Here is a 21997-nt window from a genome sequence, read left to right as displayed (position 1 = left end):
TAATGTTAGCGTTTGACAATTTTGAAAATAAACTAATAAAAATCATTTATCTATCTTAAATAAATATTAAGGATTATAAATTGGGAATTGAATATTTAGAAAAATGAAAAGTAAAAAAAAATTATATAGGACAACCAAAAATTCATAAAGACTAAAAAATGATTAAATTTTTATATAGATGAAAGGCAAAAAAAATTATAAAGACTAACATTAAAACTCACTAGTTTTCCAAAGACCATAAACATTCTCAATAAAATAACATTCAAATTCTCTTTGATTTTTAAATGGTTATTATCAGTCTCTTATGTCTTTTTTTAAAAAAAATGAAAGTCAATTATCTTATATTTTTAAAAAGTGATACTCACTTTCTTTATTTCATTTCGAAATATCTTTTTTGACCATAAATTAAAAGAAATGGAAATTTAAAATTTCCTTAAAAACTAAATAACTTTTAATAGAAAAAAAAGTAAAAAAAAAATTACAAATAAAATAAGAAAAATAAGTATCACTTGATTAAATAAATGAGGATTTGATAATGGAACTGAAAAGTTAAAAAAATTTCCCTCATATCTTAAAACACTTAATGGTTGATTTTGTTCATGAGGATTACAAGCTTTGAAACAAGTGTTTATATAGTAATATCTAATCTATGTGTTACCACACTATATATACGCCACTAACCAACTTCAGCATTGGTAATGAAAACAGAACCATATTCTACAGAACTAGTCTTAAACCACAAAAAGAACCCATATTTCTCCCCTATTCAAATCAAGGGCTTTTATTTCCACACCTTTCGCTAACAAAATTGTTTGAAACTTTGATCCTTATGAGGCCACCCTTTCACCTTCGCCAATCTGCATGATTGTTCAATAAACAGTGAAGGAATTGGTGTCTTTTCCCATGGAATGATTCCAAAATCATCACTAAACTCCTGCATTCCTCCAACCAAGAATTGCCAAACTAGAGCACCACCTCCAGACCTGTTTTTCTTTGCAGATTTGTAGGATATGTCTAAAATTGTTCTGTACATTGTTTTTCTCTCCGACATTGTAAAATTTATGTCTGACAATCCAAATTCAGAGAACACAACTGGCTTGTGAAGTACCTTATCACCATCTTCAATGTGAGAAAGCATCCACTTGGACACAAATTTCATGTAGTCTTCAAATACCTGCTCATGAAACCTATGCATAGGTTTTTTCAAAAGTTAATACAAAACATTAAGCTATTCAAAATCATCATAACATGTCTTGGATTCAAGTTTCAAACAAATTGATCCCTAAGCCCAGTTTTCACACTGACCCCCAAACCCAGTTTTATACTGGACCCTCAAAGTCACTCAGTGGAAAACTTGAGGTCTTTGATTCTTTAAGAGTTCAGTTCCTTCATTAACAGTCAAAGAAAATACCAAATCATATAGCAGTTACACAATGCTTACCAGTGATCAGGATAGATATGAACAGAGGTGAAATCAATGTTTGAGATCAAGGAGTTCCTTATAAAATCAGATCCAAGTCGAGATGCCCAGTCCTCAGGGTTCACCGTCAATCTTTTCGGGTCATTAGGACCGTAAAAACCTTCGAGTCCGACCGTCACCAGATGGCGCTTGTCGATGAGTTTGACAAAAGCTGACATTTCCTCTATCCAATCCTGCAGTTCTATGACAAGTAAGTAAACTGTATACAACTATACTCCAATATACCTACATAACAACTAGTGAAATGAACCTATATTGTTTTCTTTCCCTTCTAAACTCAGGAGAAAGAATGGTATTCATCTATCCTGAATTTAGATGCCACAAGAAAAGCAAAAACTAGTTACAACTAAATACTTAAATTGGAATGTTTCAACTCCTAAGTTCCTTTCTTGCATGTATTATACAGAAGGGGTTCAGAAAGAACGAATATCAGAATGAACATAACACATAATGGCTGAAATTCAGAGTGCACTACAAAAGAACAGATCATCTGAGATCAAAATATTGTATAAACAGATATATTAAGGAAAGAATAGACAAATTTGAATCAGTCAAACTTTGAAGGTGTTAATATTTCTGCAATGCTATTCATATAAACACTTGATAAAAACACAGGTGCAGTACTTACTTGGAGAGTGTCACCAGAAGGATCAGTCATGCACCGAGGTTCATTAATCAATTCCCAACCAAAAATGGCAGGGTCATTTCTATATTCAATTCCAGTTATAGTATTCTTCCTTGTCAGAATTGTCTGCAGAAATATTGAAAGGAAACAACTAATTTGTCTAAGGCCAAATTATCAGAATTGTCTGCACGAGTATCAAATGTTTTGGATGCTAACTTGATGCACCATAGATATGTATCAGTATGAAATATTAATGCTAAAACTGTGCCATTCCAAACACGAAGAAACTAGGGAGGGGGGAGAACAGTAAAAAGATAGAAATATCATACCTTGATATAATTCTTGAAATAACTGCGGATTGATGGATCAAAGAAGAAAGAATCGTTAGATGAGCTTAGCCCTACCCCTTCTTGCCATGCCCATTTAACATATTGAGTCTTCCCACCATATGCATGCAAGTTATTTACTAAGCTAAGGAGTAACCTAATTCCATGTTTCCTTGCTTCTGCTATGACATAGTCCAAGGCCTGTTACCCAACCAGAGTTAAAAATGGTTTTCATTCATCATATAAACAACTTGCTTGGTTCATGGACCAAAAGTATCAGAAAAAAACACACATTCTATCAGGCATGACTTATACACACAAATATCCAAGACAATTGATAGAAACTTGTAAATGACTATATAAAAAGCAAGTATAAAAAGTTCTCGAAATGTAAGCTTATATAAAACTTTAAATTCTGATATGTTAATCATAAACTGGTTTTAGCCAAAACCAAACCATTTTTTGAGATTTTTCACACATGACAGATTGATCAAGGATAGTGTAAGGAGGAAGTGAAATAACAAGCATCTGGCACACTTCACTTTCCCATGGGAGAAATGATAGAAGCATACAATCAAGCAACACAGATACAATCTTCAAATTTATTCTACTAAAACTGATGCCACACAGACTGATTTTCAATTTTTGTTTGCATCCTATCGCATATGAGATTGTCACTTTCCAAGAACAATGTTAACCATTGTCACAATCACAATATTCAACTATGCTTCAACAACCATGTTACAATTCAAAAGTACCTTCCACAAATTCTGCAAGTTTGGTCTCGGTTCTAAATGAACCTCAGCAATTACACGCTTAAATCATGCACACAAATCATTGTACACACAGTTAGAAACCTAGTTTTGAAAGCCCCCAGCCACAAGTGCTCAATTTCAGGGGAAAAAAGAAAGTGAGAGGGAAGACAATATAGAAAAAAAAATCAAAGCAAAAGAAAACCAAAATATTCAAAGCCTCACTGCTAGACACTCATCGAAATCTACTTATGTCAGCAAACATAGACAAGCATAGAAAACAAAACAAAAAGAACCGACTCCAAGACATAAAAACCTAGGAGGAACAATAGACAATGAGTAATAACACAACATACAACAAAAGCACCAAATCCACAAAACATTACCTTGAAAGCTTGTTCATTGAACACACCAGGAGAACTCTGAAGAGCATTGTAATCACCATCATTGAAGGCCCAAGTTCTACACACAGTAAGCCCCATCTTGGCCCCAGCCTTCAGCATTTCACGCACCCTTGGCCTGGAATACTCATCTACAGATTGCACCATTAACCAGTAAGAGTTCCATCCATTAATATAGAAAGCCTTCCCATCCACCATAAACTGAGTTCCATTTCTCTCCACAAAAGCCAATTCCACTTCCTCCTCAAAGCCAAACTTAACATCCCCAAAAGACATGTATATGAACAACACGATCGATGCAAACCCCACAACAGGGTAAAACAAACCATTTCCACCCACCATGATTCTGTATCTCTTGCACTCCTTCTGCAACATAGAACCAGAGAAATTCAACAAATTTGGGAGATCCTCAGATACCCCTTGGGATTCTTATTCAAAGGGTCAATTTGTTAGTGGCACCAGATAAAGGTTGCAGAATTCACAACTTCAGACCCAGATGTGAATGTGAATGTTTCTGACACCCCAATTGATCAGAATGAATAGATCTCTATCTTTCTCTCCGAGGACTGTGAGTGGACCCGAAAGGCGTTAACTTTAAGAAACTAAGTGCAGGAAGACTTCAACTTTGACAAGGTTGCAGGTTGCTGAAAGAAGGGGTTTTATTTTATAGCTATGCGTGAAATGGAAATGCTTGTGCTTCAACCATGAGGAAGGAAGTAAAAGAGCATACTGAAAATGACTCACATCACATGTCTTTGTTCTTCAGTCAGAACAGTCAAAAGAAATATGAGAGGGTGATTAATTAGGTTGAAGGGGGAAAATTGATGAAGAAGGTGATTGTGTGGTGAAATGTTTGTATCAGTGTATTCAGTTGTTTGGATTTAGATCTGGGAAGTGTGAACCTTCCTTCAGTTCTAATACTTTAAGCAGAGTATCTTTCAATTTTTCAAGAACTGTGGGCCACTTTGTTGTATCTGAGTTTTCACATGGTCAGCAATACAAAACAAGAACAAAATAAAAATTATTTAGTTCCATTTTCTTAACCTTTTTTTTAATTTTATGACTTTTACTTTTGAAAGAAAATGTGATTCTCTTACATTGATTCTCTTATTTATAGACTTTGATTGTTTTCTATTTTATTTTTAATAGTATTTTAAAGTTGTAAAGTATTTAAAATTTAATTTTATATAATCACATCTTTTTATTACCATATATGTAACTTTTTACCATGTATAATAGATAATATATTTAATTCTTTGTTTCTATGTAATAAATAAAATAAAAAATATATACATACTTTATTAAACAGTTATAAAACCATATAGCAAAAAACGTGGAGACATGACTTCCTTGAAATTGAAATCACAAGTAAAACATGAATACACCATTAATTAACTATGAATATATTTACAGTGTTGTTAAAAATATTACAGCAAGTAAATACACTATATTAACCAATTATAGGTTATTAATTACAATAAAAATCAATAAATTTCAAACATACAGTGTTTGTAATTGTAGATCGAGTAAAATACTGTATACTATACCAACATATAATTTATTTGTATTTTATAAGTATGTGTTTTCTAAAACAATTCAAGAATACATATTGTATAATTTATAAAAGATAACAATATTTTAAAAACCCAACATTACCGATATAATTGTATACGTTATCAGTACTTTGAAGATTAATAATGTCATATTTTTTATTTTATTACAAATGCAATCATTTATAATCTTTAAAATAATATTATTATATTAAATTATTAAAAAATAATTAAATATTTAATGTGTTTGAGATGATAAATATTATAAAAAGAAAAAATTTCCTCATATTTCCAAAATAAAACTAAAAAAAATGATTATTTATTAATATATGCCTTAATTTCAACATAATACCAACATAATACACATATCATTATTGTTAATATTATTATTATTATTATTATTATTATTATTATTATATAATAAAAAGCATTAGGGTCAGGACCACCATCCACACATATACCACTGTACTTATTCTAATTATACACCACTTCACTTTTAAGACAAATATTGTTCATTCTAATTTCTATCTAAACATACCTAAATAGACATGTTGATACCACAACATTGCAGAATTTACATCAACTATTTTATTGAATGTGAAAAACCAAGTTACTAAATAAATAATATATAAGACAAAGTTTACAATAAAAAAGAATATTATTAGAAGAGAGAAAAATAGAAGAAAACATAAAGTAAAAAAGGCAAAACTAACAAAGATTGAAAAAAAAAAAAAAAGCACTTATCACAGACAATATTCTTAAATGTTGCACGGTACAGAGATTCTTTGTGAAGTCATATTTATTGGCGAGACCTAGTTTCCTTGCATGTTTTGTTTGCAGATGTCGGCAAATTCCACGTGTAAGCATTTCATGCATGGACAATTTTTTGACAGCTACCACTTTCTTTATTTTATTATGCTACCTCACTTAATACCATAACAGGTATGCAAAATTTCATTTTTATCATAAACAATTATTACCCCACAAAGATAATTAGTATTTAATTCATGGGATGTTTGTGGTTAGATACTTTTTTATACATAAACTATGTGCATTATTATATGTTCTGGTGTGGTATGGTTGAGTGATTTGTCCTTACACCTTCACCTCACCACATCCAAATCATAGCTACCTTTTTTGTGTTTCAAATTTTCTCCAATGATTCCATTTAGAATCATTGATTTTTTTTATTTTTTTTTCTTTTGATCAACATCAATGGCTCTGTTTTAGAAGTGGTTATAGGCTTAGCTGGTGCATGGTTTCTGATATCTAATCATGGTTTTGTAGGTAGGAAAATTGTAGCCAATTTGTATTAGTTTTTTAGATGTATTTGTGGTTGAAACTACTTTCATTTGGTAGATACATTAATAAAAGATTATAGAATTAATTAACTTAAAATAATAATTATAAAATGTTAACTATCTTAATTTATTTATGATTAGATGTCAAAACCTTGGAATAGAATACATTTTAGGGTTCCATTTAAAAACCTTGAACTTAAGAAAATATATAACCAATGTATCATTGTACATTTTCAATGCATTAGTTTTACTTTCTAATGAATACCCTATAATTCTCAATCAACACTTTGGAAGAAAGTTAATTGATTAATCTACTATATCCAACCAAACCAATTGCCAAAATCAGATATGGTCCCCCCTTCATTTTCTTTATTCATTTGGAATTCATTTCTTACAAACTACCAAGTAACAAAAGAGCATAAATCTAATAAGTGTCTAATAAGTGTGCTTGAAATTGTTTTTCTTCATGTTATTCTTTCCTTTTGACGCAAGAAAAATATACAATATAAGGGAATCTAGCCTTGTCCTAAATAAGGTTATAATTTTCTCTAATTTTAAAATAAGCACTCACTCTTACTTTTTTTTATATTTTTAATATAACAATTACATAATTTAAAAAAAAATCTTAAAGATAAATGTAATTTACTCAAAACATAAGATAAATGAATATATATTCAAAGATGAAAAAAAATATACTAGTGTCATTTTATTAAAAGCATAAAGGAGGTTTACGTTAAGTTTAAAATTAAAAAGTGTTCTTTAGCATAAATAACAGTTTTCTTTATTTTCAAACATTTATTTATGCTTTTCTCTTATTATCAAGTTCGTTAAAAATAAAGTAAAGATGAAATCATGTATAATAATAAAAAAGAAAAAGAGGCATAAAACTAAAAGGAAATATAAGTGTTATAAATGAAAAAAAAAATGTATATATATATATATATATATATATATATATTGGAATGATTCTATTAAAAGTGGTCCAGCTGGTTTCTATAGAGATTAATTATGATTAAAGTTGATAAATATTCAAAACTAGTAAAAACACTTAAAAGAATATATATATATATATATATATATATATATATATATATATATATATATATATATAAAAGACTAAATTTCAATACTAAAATATATGGTAACAATTTTGTAATCATAAGTCCAACGTAAAAAAAGGGACAACATAAGCTAAGATGCACGCATGGCAGAAAGTTAGACGATAATGTCAGAATCAGAACTCAGAAGTGTCTTATATGGGAAGCCACCATTGTTCTCACTTCTCAACATCTCTCATTAATTTACTTCATTTTCTTCAAAGTTGGGGACCAACCATGTGTGAAAACTTATGTATGATTATTCATTACCTAGTCTTTTTCAAGCACAGAATGAGACCACATTGTACTTACCTTATGCAGAAGTAATGATTTATCTTTTCCCATAATATACTCAAAAAACCAACCATCATTAATCTTATCTTCTTGTATTAAGTTAATCATATTCCTTATTTGCTACATAGTTTGCACTTTCGAATAAAGGTTTCTATGATGGTTACCTTTAATCAGCATCTGCATAATTATACACTGTTTTTGATTATTGTCTGGTGTGAGAAGTTAAGTTATGACTTTTGGTAGACTTTATTCATGCATGTTGCTTACTAATAATAGTCATTGGTATCATACTTTCATTTTCCTCTTTTCTTATTATAAAATTAACATTTTAAATTAGTTTTAGTTAAAATTGTAGAAATCAAAGAAAGAAATATACGAAAAAGGGAATTGTGTATTATTAAAATTGTATAGAAAATGTTATAAGAGATGTGTTATATAATACACACAAAGCTAGAGACCACAAGTAAATGAGTGCAAAACATGAACCTATGATCCTCCTCAAACTCACAATGTTACGGCTAAATGCATTGAAAGTTTCTTAAATAAAAAATGAAAGCGTGAAACAGGGTGTGACACTAGTGCAGGAAGGGCTTTTGGCAATGGTTATTTTTGTCATTTTTTCTCGGTTCTAGAACCGAGACATATTACAATGAGAGCAAAAAAGGTAAGCTTTCTTGCCTCGGGTCTCAACCGAAGCAGAAACTCCATATTCTGCCTCAATTTTGCTGAAAACCAAGGCCATATGTGTCGTTATGCATTTTCAACGTTCTATCTTCTCCACCAGAAACCCTAGGCAGCCACCATGGTTCTACCGCAACTCCGTCAATCACCGCCACGTCCGAAACTCACCACCAAAGATTCGCAGTCATCACAATCTTCTCCTTCACCATAAGCCACCACCATGGAACCTTCATGTTCTTCATGCACGAAAACACGAACACCACACTTGTAGAACCACGAACAAAAATCAACCATTTGCAGCAAATCACAAACCTTTAATCGCGCCTCCTCCCCCAAATCGCAAAACCACCTTCATCGCAATGACGAGTTTCTTCACACTACATCCACCTACACGTCTCGCCACCATCAACAACAGATCTCCATCGACGTTAAACACCAATCTGCCACGCACCTGCAACACAATGAACTCACACCCACTTCGCGAGCCCTAAATCGCACTTCGCTAAGCCAAAACGCGAATGAGCCAAACGTCGAGTACTCGTGAGTGACCAGAGCGCAGCAGCAACTACAGCAGCGAAGGTGGGTGGCTGAGAGAGAGAACACGCCCGCAAGGAAGAAGAAAAGTGATTCGTGATTTTTGAACCCTAACGAACCTTATGGCCTCTGTTCAATTTTTCACTGAGGTAGAAAACAATTTTTGGCACCGGTCCAACTCCACCCGAGGCCAAACATCACTTCCCTAGTGGCATTTTTGAAATATTAGCCAACTTTTAGACTTCGGATCTTCAAAACCGAGGCATATAAGACCTTTTGGCATTAGTTTTCTGAGAACCGAAGCAGAAAGGTGTTTTCTACTTCAGGTATATGTTGAACTGAGCATAAAAGTTGGAAAAACTGCAAAAATGTCACCGTGTCATTTTATGTTTTGGTTAAGTGATAACCGAGGTCTATAACGCGAGTTAAAATAGCAAAACTGCACTAGTATGCCTTGGTAAACCTATATGCAATCTATAGAGCTAAAGGAACAAATAGTAAAGATATAATGTCAAGTTTGATGACGAGTAAAATAGCAATATGTTTCAATATGTTTGGTTTGTTTATGAAAAATAGAGTTGCGGGCAATATGAAGAGCAATTTTATTGTCAAAATGCGAAGGCACGAGATCTTTCAAGTAGAAACTCATATATGCAAGTAACCAATGCAGTCAAATAATCTCACAAGTAGTCAAAGCCATGACGCGATACTCAACTTCTATGGACGATCAAGATGTCACATCTTGTTTCTTACTCTTCCATGATATAGGTAAATTCACTAAGAAAAATACATCACCCGGTAGTGAATTTCCGATCATTAGAATCACCATTCCAATCCACATCACAATAGGCCCACAAATCCAAAGACGACGTAGGAGGAGACAAAAGAGACTAAAACTTCGTGCCACAAAGATACTTAAGAATACAAAGAACAGAAGCCTAATGAACTATTGTTGGAGCTAAATCAAACTAACTAACAACATGAGCAACATGTGCAATGTTTGGAGAGTCAAAGTAAGATAAACCAGACTCCCAACATGAACAACATGAATCAAACTAACTATTCGTGAGAATATGAAAAACAACAACCCAATGAACTATTGTTGGAGTTGAATCAAATTAACTAACAACATGAACAATATTGCAATGTTTGGAGAGTCAAAGTAAGATAAACTAGACTCTAACATGAACAACATGAAGCAAACTAACTATTCATAGAAGTTTTGTGTGTGTGTGATTGTGCCTCTGTTTGTGAATGTTCATGGAAAATGTGTAAATATTGGTGGAAAGTGTGTGTGGTTGAAGATTAATAATAATAATTAATAGTATATAGAATAATTAATAATAATTATATATATATAATATGAATATATTAAATAAAATGCATATATATAGTTAAATAATAATAAATAATATGTATATATAGTAATTAAATATAACAATAAATAATATATATATATATATATATATATAATATATAATATTTAATAATAATAATAATATTATTATTATTATTAATTTTTATAATAATAATAATAATAATAATAATAATAATAATTACATTATTTGAAATAATAATAGTAATAATTTATCTTTTTCTTTATTTTTTTATTCAAATTTATTAAATAATTTTTTTTAATTTAATATTTTTAACTAATAAAAAATCATTTCTTATATTTTTATCATCAAGGGTATTTTAGTAATCTTCAAATTCATCTATTAAAGCTTTTTTATTCAATCTTTCACATCACTAAAATTATTCACTAATTCTCACAAAATTCATCTCCATATCCACTTATTTTATCCTCTAAATCAATTAAAAAAACACACATACTCATTCATTCAAATTTACACAAATTCCTTGACACTCCACCAATTCTACCGTACCAAAGGAAGACGACCTTAATTATTAGTTAAAAATTTAATTTTCGTAAAAGGTTGTGACCAATTTGTGATCAGTGACGTTCTTACCAATCCAACTCATGTGAATACCTCTAAAATTTTATATTAGTTATTATATTAAAATCATAAAAGGTTAATATTTGGTGTAACTTTTTCAGAAATACTGAAATTTCATATCAAACTAAGCATATTAAAGAATTTTATATAAAATATTGTTCATTTTCACAACCAACCTTTTAATTAAATTAATGTATTATCTTTTGTTAGTTTACAATTAAGTTTTATTTATTATTCATATTTTTTACATTTAAAATTAAGATCAAATATGTTTTTTGTTCTTTAACTTTTAACGAAAATTGAAATTAATTCCTCTTCAAAACTTTGATCCAATTTAATTTCCCAACATTAGAAATGCATGAATTTAGTTTTTTTAACCAAATTTTGTTAAGTTTATTTAACATTTAAAATGTGTTTTATGATAGTTTCTCGACTAACATTAAAGCGAAAAAATATCAAACTATATAAACAACTCAAATATTACACGAAAAAGATGAATTATCATTCATATATAAAAAAAAAAATACAAAGGATGTTGGAAAGAAAACAAAGGTTAAGAGAGAAGAAGGCACAACAACATTAACCTAAGAACTTAAAAGAAAGGAAGGAAAAAATTAAATAATTTGTTGTAAAAATAAAGAACATAATCAATTTATGCCATAGTATCCATAATAAGATCAAATCGAAGAAAGACGAAGGAAACACAAATTCATAAAATAGACTTTTTTTTCTTCTTCATCTTCTTCTCACCCCTTTTCTATATTGATTAACATGATGAGCTCAAGGCTGAACTTCTTGGCACATGACTTGTATTGAGCATAGAGTGCATTGATTATTGATGCCATTGCTTTATGATTGACTTTTGATCATTGATTGCGGGTCTTTAGGGCAATGTAAAACAACTTCAAAGAAAATTCATCAACTAGAGAAATCACTATTGCACACCTATAGATCCAAGTCACCAAAAGCTACATGTCTAACATATTAATACAAAAATATACAAGTTGTTTTGTTTATTAGTTATTAGTTGTGACTTATTAGTGTACCTTTCATTTTCAACCTTACATTAGGCTTATTTTTCAAACTCTAGCCAAATTTGTATATAATATGTTCAATCTAAATAAATTTCTCCACAAATATTTGTTGAAAAAAATAAGATATTGAAAAATGAATTTAATTTATCTCGTAAACTAAATAAAGTTACATACTTTTTTTTTATAGAAACTCTTATATTTGATTACTCCTTATAGTACAACTTTTATAATTTTTATGTGGATGTCTTTTTCTTTAATACGTAAATATTGACAAGTTTATTCATATGGAATTTATTATTAATGAATAGAGCTGTCAAAATGGGTTGGAACCCACGAGCCAACCCGGCTCACCACGGGTTCGGACCGAGTTGGGTTGAAATTTTTTTACAAATTTCAATACGGACTGATTTTTGACCCGGCTCATTTAGAACCTGACTCATTCGGGTTGAACCCATGGTGAGCCGGGTTGGCTCACCAACCCGCAGATAAAAGGGTCACACAAATGTTTTTATTTATTTTTATTAAGTTGTGCTTTACATTTGAGTCATGTTAAGTTGTTTTTTTATCCAACACATAAATAATTTGTATTTTTTTTTTATTTTGGTTTGTATTTGGATTGTATTAAAGTTTATTTAGATTTTAATTAGAATTACAGTTTAGTTTTTACGGAAAAAATAAAATAAAAAAAATAACATTTTTTTAATTAAGTAAACCTGTGAGCCAACCCGTTTAACCCGCCAACCCGTGGTGGGCCGGGCCGGGTTTGAATTTTTTTTGACTCGTTAAAAAGTGAGTAGGGTTGGATTGACTCACTAAATCATCAACTCGTGGTGGATCGAGCGGGGTCGGACCGGATTACCCGTTTTGACAGCTCTATTAATGAATCACAAATACAAACGTGATTTCTAAATAATGGGATATTACGCATTGAATGCTATTTTATTTACACATTAATTTTACGTGGGTTTTGAATTTTTCCTAAAAGAATGATATATAATTTTATGCAAAAACGTAAATTTTATCATCTAACTATCAATTATAATTTCATATCATCATGATTATTCATATTAAATTAAATATTAATAAAATGATCAAATAAATTATTTATATTTTAAAAAAGTATGCATTATATTTACTTTTATTTTGTACAAATGAAACATTATAAAATTTTAGATTAATATGAAATCATATACATAATACGTATTTTGTGTTTCAATATCCTATGATTTATACATTTGACATGCTTTGATGTTAAGTTTCGTAATTAATGGAGCCAAGAAAAACAAAAAAACATAAGAGTAATATAAACAAGGGAGTGTCGGTAAGGCTGAAATATATGCTTAATTTTATGTGTTAATGTATATTGTAATGATAACAGTTATTGGGCCATGAAGAAAGAAACAAGTAACATGAAGCAAGGAATACACTTACTACTACTTATTTTTATATCATTCATTCTGCACAAATAAAGGAGACAAGTTCCACTCTTTAAATAAAACCCTAATATATTTTTTGTTTCCTGAAGGATACTTGTCTCCTTTTAACATTATTTTATTTATTTCTAATTAATCAATATGTAATATGACTCTTCCTATAAAAAAAGTAATTATTTTCTTTATGTTTCTAAAAGGATTTTCAGAAAACAGTTGGTATTTTTTTATAATTAGGTTACTGTCAAACATGCAGCAGGTCAACCTTTTAAAAAAACACAAACACATACAATGAATCCGGTGTGGTTAGAACTGTAGAAAGGTACACTTTCATAGGAATATTATCAATTTTTGACCAAAATTGAAAAAGAAAATTTGGAGTCCAATTGGAGCAAATGATTCGTTCTTGCTTGCAAAACAAGTAGCAAGAAAAGAAAATCTGCAGAAAAAGTGTGGTTGGGTTGGTTGCACATGTGCAAGAAGACACCAAATTCCAAATTTCAAAATTCAAATTCAAATATTCTTGTTTTACTTTCACATGAACTCTGAAACATCCCCTTTTAAGCTAGCTTCTCCTTCTCCATGATGTTTGCCACCATTGGGAGAAAAGAATCTGGTGGCAGATTGATATCTTCCAAAACAACTTCACTCACCCTAAGCTAAGATCACTCAAATAAACTCTGTCAGCAATTTAGAATGATAAATTTTCAGAATTCACATGTCAGATATGTTGTTTACACAGACATCTCATCACAGGTTCAACAACCATGCCATGCACAAAATCTTCTCTGTGAAAAACATTTCTTTTCAGATGCTGATACTGAGTTTGACTAGTTGGTAACATGTTTGGTGAAATGGGTGGTTGTCTGTTATCATCGGATAATTTGACAATGGTTCAATGATTAACTTTTCTATTCTGGGTAAAGATGTTTCAACCAAAACTTGACTTCCAACAGAAGTTGTTTCTGATTAATTCGTTCTTTACTAGGTACACAACACGGTTTTTTGTTGGGAATGCATGCAAACCAAGGAACACTCCTTGTCTTTTCAATAGGTGTTGTGCTAACTTAAAAGCTCCAAAACACTCTAATCTAATCAAATTCTCAACAAAGTCTTTTTCACTCCACTTCCTAATTTGACTTCAACACATTTCATCCCTCCCCCATTTGGGTTCTAAGTTTCAATAAAGTTGGTTGAGAACTCAAGAAACACCAAAAAAACTCAAGAACTCAATCAGATTGTCCATGATTGCACAAACAGATGATAAAAATCAGAAAAAAGTGAACAAAATTACCTAAATTTGTAACAATTACATACATATCTATAGATTCAGCAAAAACAGACAAGCTTGTAAGTGGTAGTAAAAATTAATGAATTAGCTAGAACATACACTGGGATTTACCCTGACATCATCGGAAGCTAAGCATCTACACATATTAGTAAGTAAAGTAACATTTTTAATGTTTCACCTTTCACCTTGCTACTCTCAACCCCCCAAAAAAACCAAACAGATTAAGACACTTTACCAAATCAGCAGAACCTTGGAAACCCCATGTGAGAATCCAAAAAACCAACCACTCCACCACCAAATACCAACCATTCACGATTCACCAACAACCCCTTCTTGATTCCCATTCCTTCTAACAAGAGCAAAGTACCCCAAAACAGCACAAAGCGCAGCCACAAAATTCCCTTCCTTCAACAAAATCCTCACCACAACCCCGAAAATCTCCCCCGTCATCTTCCTCCCCTCCACCACCAGGGTCCTCCTAGGCTTCCCAAAGAAGGCCAACAGCACCACCACCGTGATCCACGTGACCACCACCGCGGGAACCATAACCATCAGCGCCGCCACCATGGAGAGGAGGCCAAAGACGGTGCCGAGAAGCACGGAGGCGTAGAGCGCCGGCCAGGCGGAGGTGGAGGACTGAACTTGAAGATTGTACCATGAAAGCGTGGATTGGAGGAAGTTCCATGAAGAAGCCAAAAGGGTTCCATAGACAAAGAGAAAAAGACATGCCCAGGTTCTCCTTTTGCTCATGATGTTGAGAAGGAAGGTGTATGAAGAAGATGGGTGCATAGGTGAAGATGGGTGTTCCTCTTCTTGCGCCATTCACCACCAACAATCCAAAGAACCTCAATTTTGACCTTTCTAGTCTAAGCACTCACCGTGTCCCACCTCGCTCTCTGCGCTCGGATTTCACTTTTCTAATCACTAATCCTTAAAATTATGCTCCTTCCTTGTTCGGTCCTATGTTATCCTATTTCTTTATCCCACATCGTTAATAATTTACTCTCCTCTGCTCAATATAATTGAAACTTTGGAACTAATTTTAGAAACAATAATCACGATAATAAATGATAATAATATAAAAAATATCTATACCAGTTCTGGGCTTGGATTATATCATATACGATGAAGTCCGTCTAACAAATTTTAAATGACCAACAAACAATAAGCTTGACCCAATAAGCCCTATACACAAAATGGCCAATTTTATGTATGATCCTTCATACATTACCAAAACATTACCAAAGAGAATCTCTGAAAGATTACATTTACATTCTCTCTGATTCAAAACACAAGATCAAGACAAAAGCTTCAAAGGGAATATTCAAAACTCAAAACCTTGCATTAAATCCATCATCATAAAAAAAAAAAGAATAAGATTTATTTATTAGTAATTATTTTTTAATAACTTGTTATAGTAAAATGTTAGGTAATATTATATTGTTTAAGTGATAATATTCATCAAAAGTTTGTGGTATTAAAAATATTCTAATAGTATGTTCATAATGTAAAAGGTATTTTATTGTATGCCCAGCGGATCGGTCAATTGTTGACCACCTGTGACAAAATATGATTTTTCTTGATTGTTGTAGTCTGTCAGTTGATGTAATGTGTTGACTGACGGTCAATCAATTAAGATTACTTCAAAAAAGGTTCGCATTTATGCAGTCAACAGCGAACATGAGTCGGTCAGATCCCTTTCCAATGCCAACAGTTGGACTGTCTTCAGGATTCCATCTTGAGGTCCATTAATACATGTTATGCGCAATAATCAGCAGTCGCTCGGCAACCAAGCAACCCTCGGTCATTGACAACAGTTGGACTACAGATAGGATTCCATCCTAAGGTCCCCTTATGAATATGTGTAACACCGACTAGCTACCGGTCGGTTTCCCCTTCCAGTTCTAACAATAAACAATCCCCAAAATTCAATACTAGTGTCCTCTTATGCAAGATAAGTGTGACGCCGTTCGACAAGCCCGACCGAATGACGTCTAAGTAGATCAAGCAACTTCATAGTTATTGTAAATATGTTAGTAATCAGTTTTAAAAAGCAATTGGACCCTAATTAGCCTAACCTTAATTGCAGGCCTGTGTAAAAAACTATAAATACAAGTCATATGTATGGTTGTTAGGATTTTTCTCTAGCATTTATTATAGTATTTATTGCTCTCGCCCGATCGAACCTTAGTTGACTTAGGCATCAAAGTGCATGTAACCGGTACAACACGATCAACAAACGAACATGTGGATTGAACAAACGATTGAAGCCATGGATTAAAGACCTGACAAGTTGTTTTCTTAGACGTTCAACCCCTACACCAGAACCAAGTATTATATGTATAAATATAAGGTTCTCAGACATTAAATTATCCTTCAAAATTATCAAAGAGTTTGCTATATATGAAAAGAATTTTTTTTTTAGACTCATGGATTTCTTATAAGCTTAACTGTCAACTCTTAATTCAAAAATAAAAGTTGTTAAAAAATATTAAAAAGGCATACCTAGCTTATTTAATTGATGGTCATGTAATCTTGAAGACAATTCATACAAAATAGTTGTTTGTGATTTTTAGAGATGTTCACGAGTTAGGTTGAGTTGAATAAGACTTAGACAAGTCTATAACTTAATATATTAAAACTTATTAAGTTTGGTTGGATTTTGCATTTGTTATGTTAAATCAAATTTAATCTAATCTAGTCTTCACTTCACTGTATTAGATTGAATTAAGTTAATTATATCGATGTTTTGTTTTTGGTAAAATATAAATTTCAATTTTCAACCAATTAAAAAATAATTTAGGTTTCGACTAATTTAATAAATCAAGTCATAACAAGTTTTCTTGAACTAATTCAAGATATGAAAAGAAAAATATAACACAAGTATAAAAATAAGTCTCGGATTCCTTTATATTAAATTCGTCATCTAACCCGTATAAGAATTAGTTAGTTTGGATTGAATTGAGTTGAAATTGACCCAATCATAAATGAAATACAACATCAGTTAAATTGAGTTAGGTTGGGTTGGATCATTGAATAATCCAAACCAATATTCATATATAACATGGTTTGTATGAATTTCATGAATTCTATAAATATGTACCGATGATTTGAAGAATTTTAGTTTCCCTCCTCAGTTACTTCATGTTTTGAGCTTAATTGACATGAAGTATTGTATTTAAGTTTTTAGAAAAAAATTGCTACATTTATTTAATATGATAAAATTGGTTATACTTTTATGTTGAAGAATAATTTGAGTATTAAAACTAGGATGATAAAGATTTGGTTGCTCGTGAATTTAAATTAAGTTAAGGAAACAATGGAGTTGGTTTTAATGGATGATAATGTATGTATGCATGTTTTGTTGTGAAATGTCATGTTAGTTTTAATTATTTAAATAAAGTTTGCTTTGTTTTTTTTTCTTCTGTCTTTCTATACAGACGAAAGCATCATAATAACATTTTGATTCATAGAAAATCAAGTTGAGAAACGCTATGTTGCTTCTATTTTTGGATTCATTGTGTGGTTCGATATTAGAGACTATAATCTTTCTTATCATGAATACAAAATCATTTTCAAATAGGTTTAATTACTCGGATGGTACCTATTTTTGTAAAGGTGTGTCGATCTGGTATCCGCTTTTAAAAAAAGTGTCAATTGCATTTCAACTTTTGAAAAAGTGATTCAATTAAGTTCCTTTCAGACGGAGATGACTAACGTCGTTAAGGGTGTGCCATGTATCAATATGTGGTTTTTTTTATTTTTTAAAATTTGTTATTATTTTTTTAAAATTATTTAAAATTTTATTTATTTATTTTAAACAAAATTAAAAATACCACATGTTAGGTCCCTGGTGTAACACGTGGCATTATTAGTGCCACGTGGCAATGAAATGTCACGTGTCAGTATCACCATCAGATGTCATTGTGTTGATTTCAATTTAGTCTCCACATATGTCTCAATGATTCAATTTAGTCCATATTTATGTATCTCTGATTCAATTTTGACCCAATTTTTTTAATAATTAAAATTAATTTTTATAAAATTAACACTAATTAAGTATAAAATTTTTACAAAAATTAAGTATTTGATACTTATATTAAAATTTACGGGTAAAAGTCATTTTATTAAGTCATTTTTAATAAAAAAATATATTAGTATAACATTCATACAAATAAAAATTTTGGTTTAAAAATAGTAAAAGACAATATTGTTGTATTTTGGCAAAAAAAAAAAAGAACAAAACATGAGTACGTAATAAAAAGTAATTAACAAAGTAATATGTTAAAATTTCGTTTTTAATATAAAATATTAGTATAACATTTATACAAATAATAAATTTGATCTGAAATTGGAGAGAAATAATATAAATATCAGTACTTAATTTTGTAAAAATATTTATACTTAATTAGTTTTAATCTCATAAAAAATGGATTACAAAAATATTTTAATTATTAAAAAAAATTGGGACAAAATTGAATCACATACACATAAGTAGGAACTAAATTGAATCAAAAAGACATATACGAGGACTAGATTGAAATCAATGACATCTGATAGTGACACTAACACATGGCATTGCATTGCCACGTGGCACTGACAATGCCACATGTCACACCTTGAACTTGACACATGACATATTTATTTATTTATTTTTTTAAAAATTAAAAAAATCAAAAAAAAAAATTAAAAAAAACAAAAAAAAAACACAGACTGACATGTGGCATGTTGTTAATGGCGTTAGTCATTTTCATCTCAAAGGGACCTAATTAAATTTTTTTTTTCAAAAATTAGGATATAATTGACATTTTTTTAAAAGTGGGTACCAGATTGACACACCTCCACCAAAGTGGATACCATACGAGTAATTAAACTTTTTCAAATATAATACTAAGGTTGCTAAGATGGAAGGTCCACAATTTGGTGCACATATGTTTTCATTCTTTATATTAAATTGAATCTTGAATGGTCATATATCAATGTGTTACATTAGAGTATAAGTAGTTTTACATTGATGGTTAGTTTTGGACAATTATGAGTACATGTTATATATATATATATATATATATATATATATATGATTTTTACATATGAAGTAACATTGTGTTGATAATAAGTTTTTTTTAAATGACAAACAAATTCATTATTTTGAGTTTTTCTTTCTCTCTTTATTTTCTCTTTATCTTAATTTTTATTGGGTATCCATTCATAGTGACAAATCAAAATTCTTTCTCCTTCACTTTTGATAGTCCTTCATTTCATTATATATCTAAGAAATTAAATAATTCACATATTTTACTATGGAGACAACTTTTTATTATGATGCATAGAATTTTGTGCTTTGTTTTGCAAATCTTTATTCTTATGTGATTTCTCATGAATAAGATCATAAAACATAAAGTGAAAATCCAACATATTGTAGTCCGGAACAAGTTCAAATCCTAATGTTATGACTTCAATGAACTCCTTTTTCATGAATTTTGTCTCGACTAATTTGTTGTGTTCGTTCATATTAGATTTAGGAGAAACTTTGTGAATAAAATGTATTTTGGTCAGTTATTTGTCTTTGTGGAACATCATTGTTAAGATGGGGCACAAACAACTCCATAGGCCATTGCATGCTGCATGTTATTTTTTTAACCCTCAAATGCATTATTGTCCTGGATTTAAAATAGATTTGGAACTGAAACGAGGTTTAGTGGAATGTATAACTAGGATGGTAAAGGATGAGAATGAACAAACTCTTATTGATGTTGAAATTGATGACTTCAGAAAATAAGCAAAATGTTTTAGTAGTCCCTTAACTACTAGGTCAATTAATTTAAAGACTCCAATAGATTGGTAGGAGTCTTATGGTGATGAGTATCCTGAACTCCAAATATTTGTCATTCATGTATTGAGCTTGACATGTAGTTCCTCTGAATGTGAGCGTAATTGGAGTTCCTTTGAGATGGTAAGTTGATATTAGAATATATCTCTATAATAAATTACTAGTATAATGCTTGGTTATCATATTTGTCTTTGCATTTGTTAAGGTCCATGTAAAGAGAAGAAATAGGCTAAAGCCAAAGATAATGAATGATGTTATTTTTGTTATAGCCAATTCAAAATTAACTAAGAAGAAACAAACAAGAAAATAAGCTCAAATTAACATTGATGATTATTCATCTGATGAATAATGGATTATGGAAGATGAGCATGAGCAAAATGAAGCATTAGATTTGGATGAAAACTTGATTCCAGATAAACTTTATATAATCATGACTTAGATATGGCTGATTTGAATGGTGAAGGAGATGGAAATGATGGAGTTGAAGGTCTCTTTGAAGATTATGAATTTAACTTATAAGATTATTTGGTTTAGATGAATTGTTATTTTATTATTGTTTTGTAACTTGGAGGAGTTACTCCTATGTAACTAGGATGATGTGTTTGTACCTAATGATGTACTCTTTTATTTCATATATTATGAAGTTCAGTTACAAATTTTAAGTGACATTAAAATTTGAAGGATCTTACAATTTGTGTTATGATCTTCTGATTTACGATTTATATTTTTTCTTCCGATCTTCAGTAGGATCTCGATTTTTACTACCTTGGTTATAGTACTACAAAATGAAAATATTGATAATGATGCAAGTGACAATGTGTAAGTCACTAATGAGGAAATGTAGAGGAAACATAATAAGAAATGTTAAGAAGGTTTGTAAGGGAAAATAGACCAATTATTTCAAATGACTAAGTGGTTTATTCTATTGAACATGAATGTGACTTAAGTATTGATGAGGATCTAGTCTCATTTAAACAAGCCATGAAAAGTGATAATTCTGAAAAGTGGTTCAATGTAATGAAAGAAGAGTTAAAATCAATGGATGACAATCAAGTTTGGGATCTAATAGAATTGCTTTAAGGTTCTAAACAAGTGGGTTGTAAATGGATCTTGAAGACTAAACGTGACTCAAAAGACAATATTGACAAATATAAGGTTAGACTTGTTGCTAAAGGTTTTACCCAAAAGGATGACATTGATTACAAAGAAACTTTCTCTCCTGTATCTAAAAAGGACTCTTTGAGAATTATTTTAGCTTTGGTGGCTCATTATGGTTTAGAGTTTCACCAAATGGATGTAGAGACCACTGTTCTAAATGGTGACTTTGAGAAAGATGTATATATGGATCAAACGGAAGGGTTCATTTCCATAGGAAAAGAAAATATGGTGTGTAAATTAAAAAAATCAATATAT

At 30.6% G+C, this 21997-nt stretch overlaps 2 protein-coding genes across 2 annotated transcripts; both read right to left on the bottom strand.

Moving 5' to 3' along the window:
• Nucleotides 1–549: 549 nt before the first annotated feature.
• Nucleotides 550–4499, bottom strand: LOC114169737 (mannan endo-1,4-beta-mannosidase 2-like). Its single transcript, XM_028055008.2, has 5 exons — nt 3570–4499; nt 2435–2632; nt 2109–2231; nt 1442–1653; nt 550–1187 (listed from the first exon to the last, which is right to left on the bottom strand). Exons 1-5 carry the CDS (start codon nt 3957–3959, stop codon nt 800–802), a joined length of 1311 nt encoding a protein of 436 aa, XP_027910809.1. The 5' UTR covers nt 3960–4499; the 3' UTR covers nt 550–799.
• A 10254-nt stretch (nt 4500–14753) lies between these two features.
• On the bottom strand, nt 14754–15767 carry LOC114168561 (uncharacterized). Its single transcript, XM_028053437.2, has one exon. It carries the CDS (start codon nt 15574–15576, stop codon nt 15064–15066), a length of 513 nt encoding a protein of 170 aa, XP_027909238.1. The 5' UTR covers nt 15577–15767; the 3' UTR covers nt 14754–15063.
• Nucleotides 15768–21997: the final 6230 nt, after the last annotated feature.

Source organism: Vigna unguiculata, chromosome 11, assembly GCF_037176805.1.
Source record: "Vigna unguiculata cultivar grain cowpea cultivar isolate G323 ecotype 2 chromosome 11, ASM3717680v1, whole genome shotgun sequence".
NCBI lineage: Eukaryota > Viridiplantae > Streptophyta > Magnoliopsida > Fabales > Fabaceae > Vigna > Vigna unguiculata.
Note: the sequence above shows the minus strand (reverse complement) of the source record. Positions and strands in the feature narration are given on the sequence as shown.

What these genes read in the sequence shown, in the direction of transcription:
- LOC114169737 (XM_028055008.2), bottom strand. Translation starts at nt 3,959, where the DNA reads ATGTTGCAGAAGGAGTGCAAGAGATACAGAATCATGGTGGGTGGAAAT. An exon ending in TCAATGAACAAGCTTTCAAG is followed by an intron (nt 2,633 to 3,569) that starts GTAATGTTTTGT and finishes GTTGGGTAACAG; the next exon opens with GCCTTGGACTATGTCATAGC. An exon ending in CATATCTATCCTGATCACTG is followed by an intron (nt 1,188 to 1,441) that starts GTAAGCATTGTG and finishes ACCTATGCATAG; the next exon opens with GTTTCATGAGCAGGTATTTG.
- LOC114168561 (XM_028053437.2), bottom strand. Translation starts at nt 15,576, where the DNA reads ATGGCGCAAGAAGAGGAACACCCATCTTCACCTATGCACCCATCTTCT.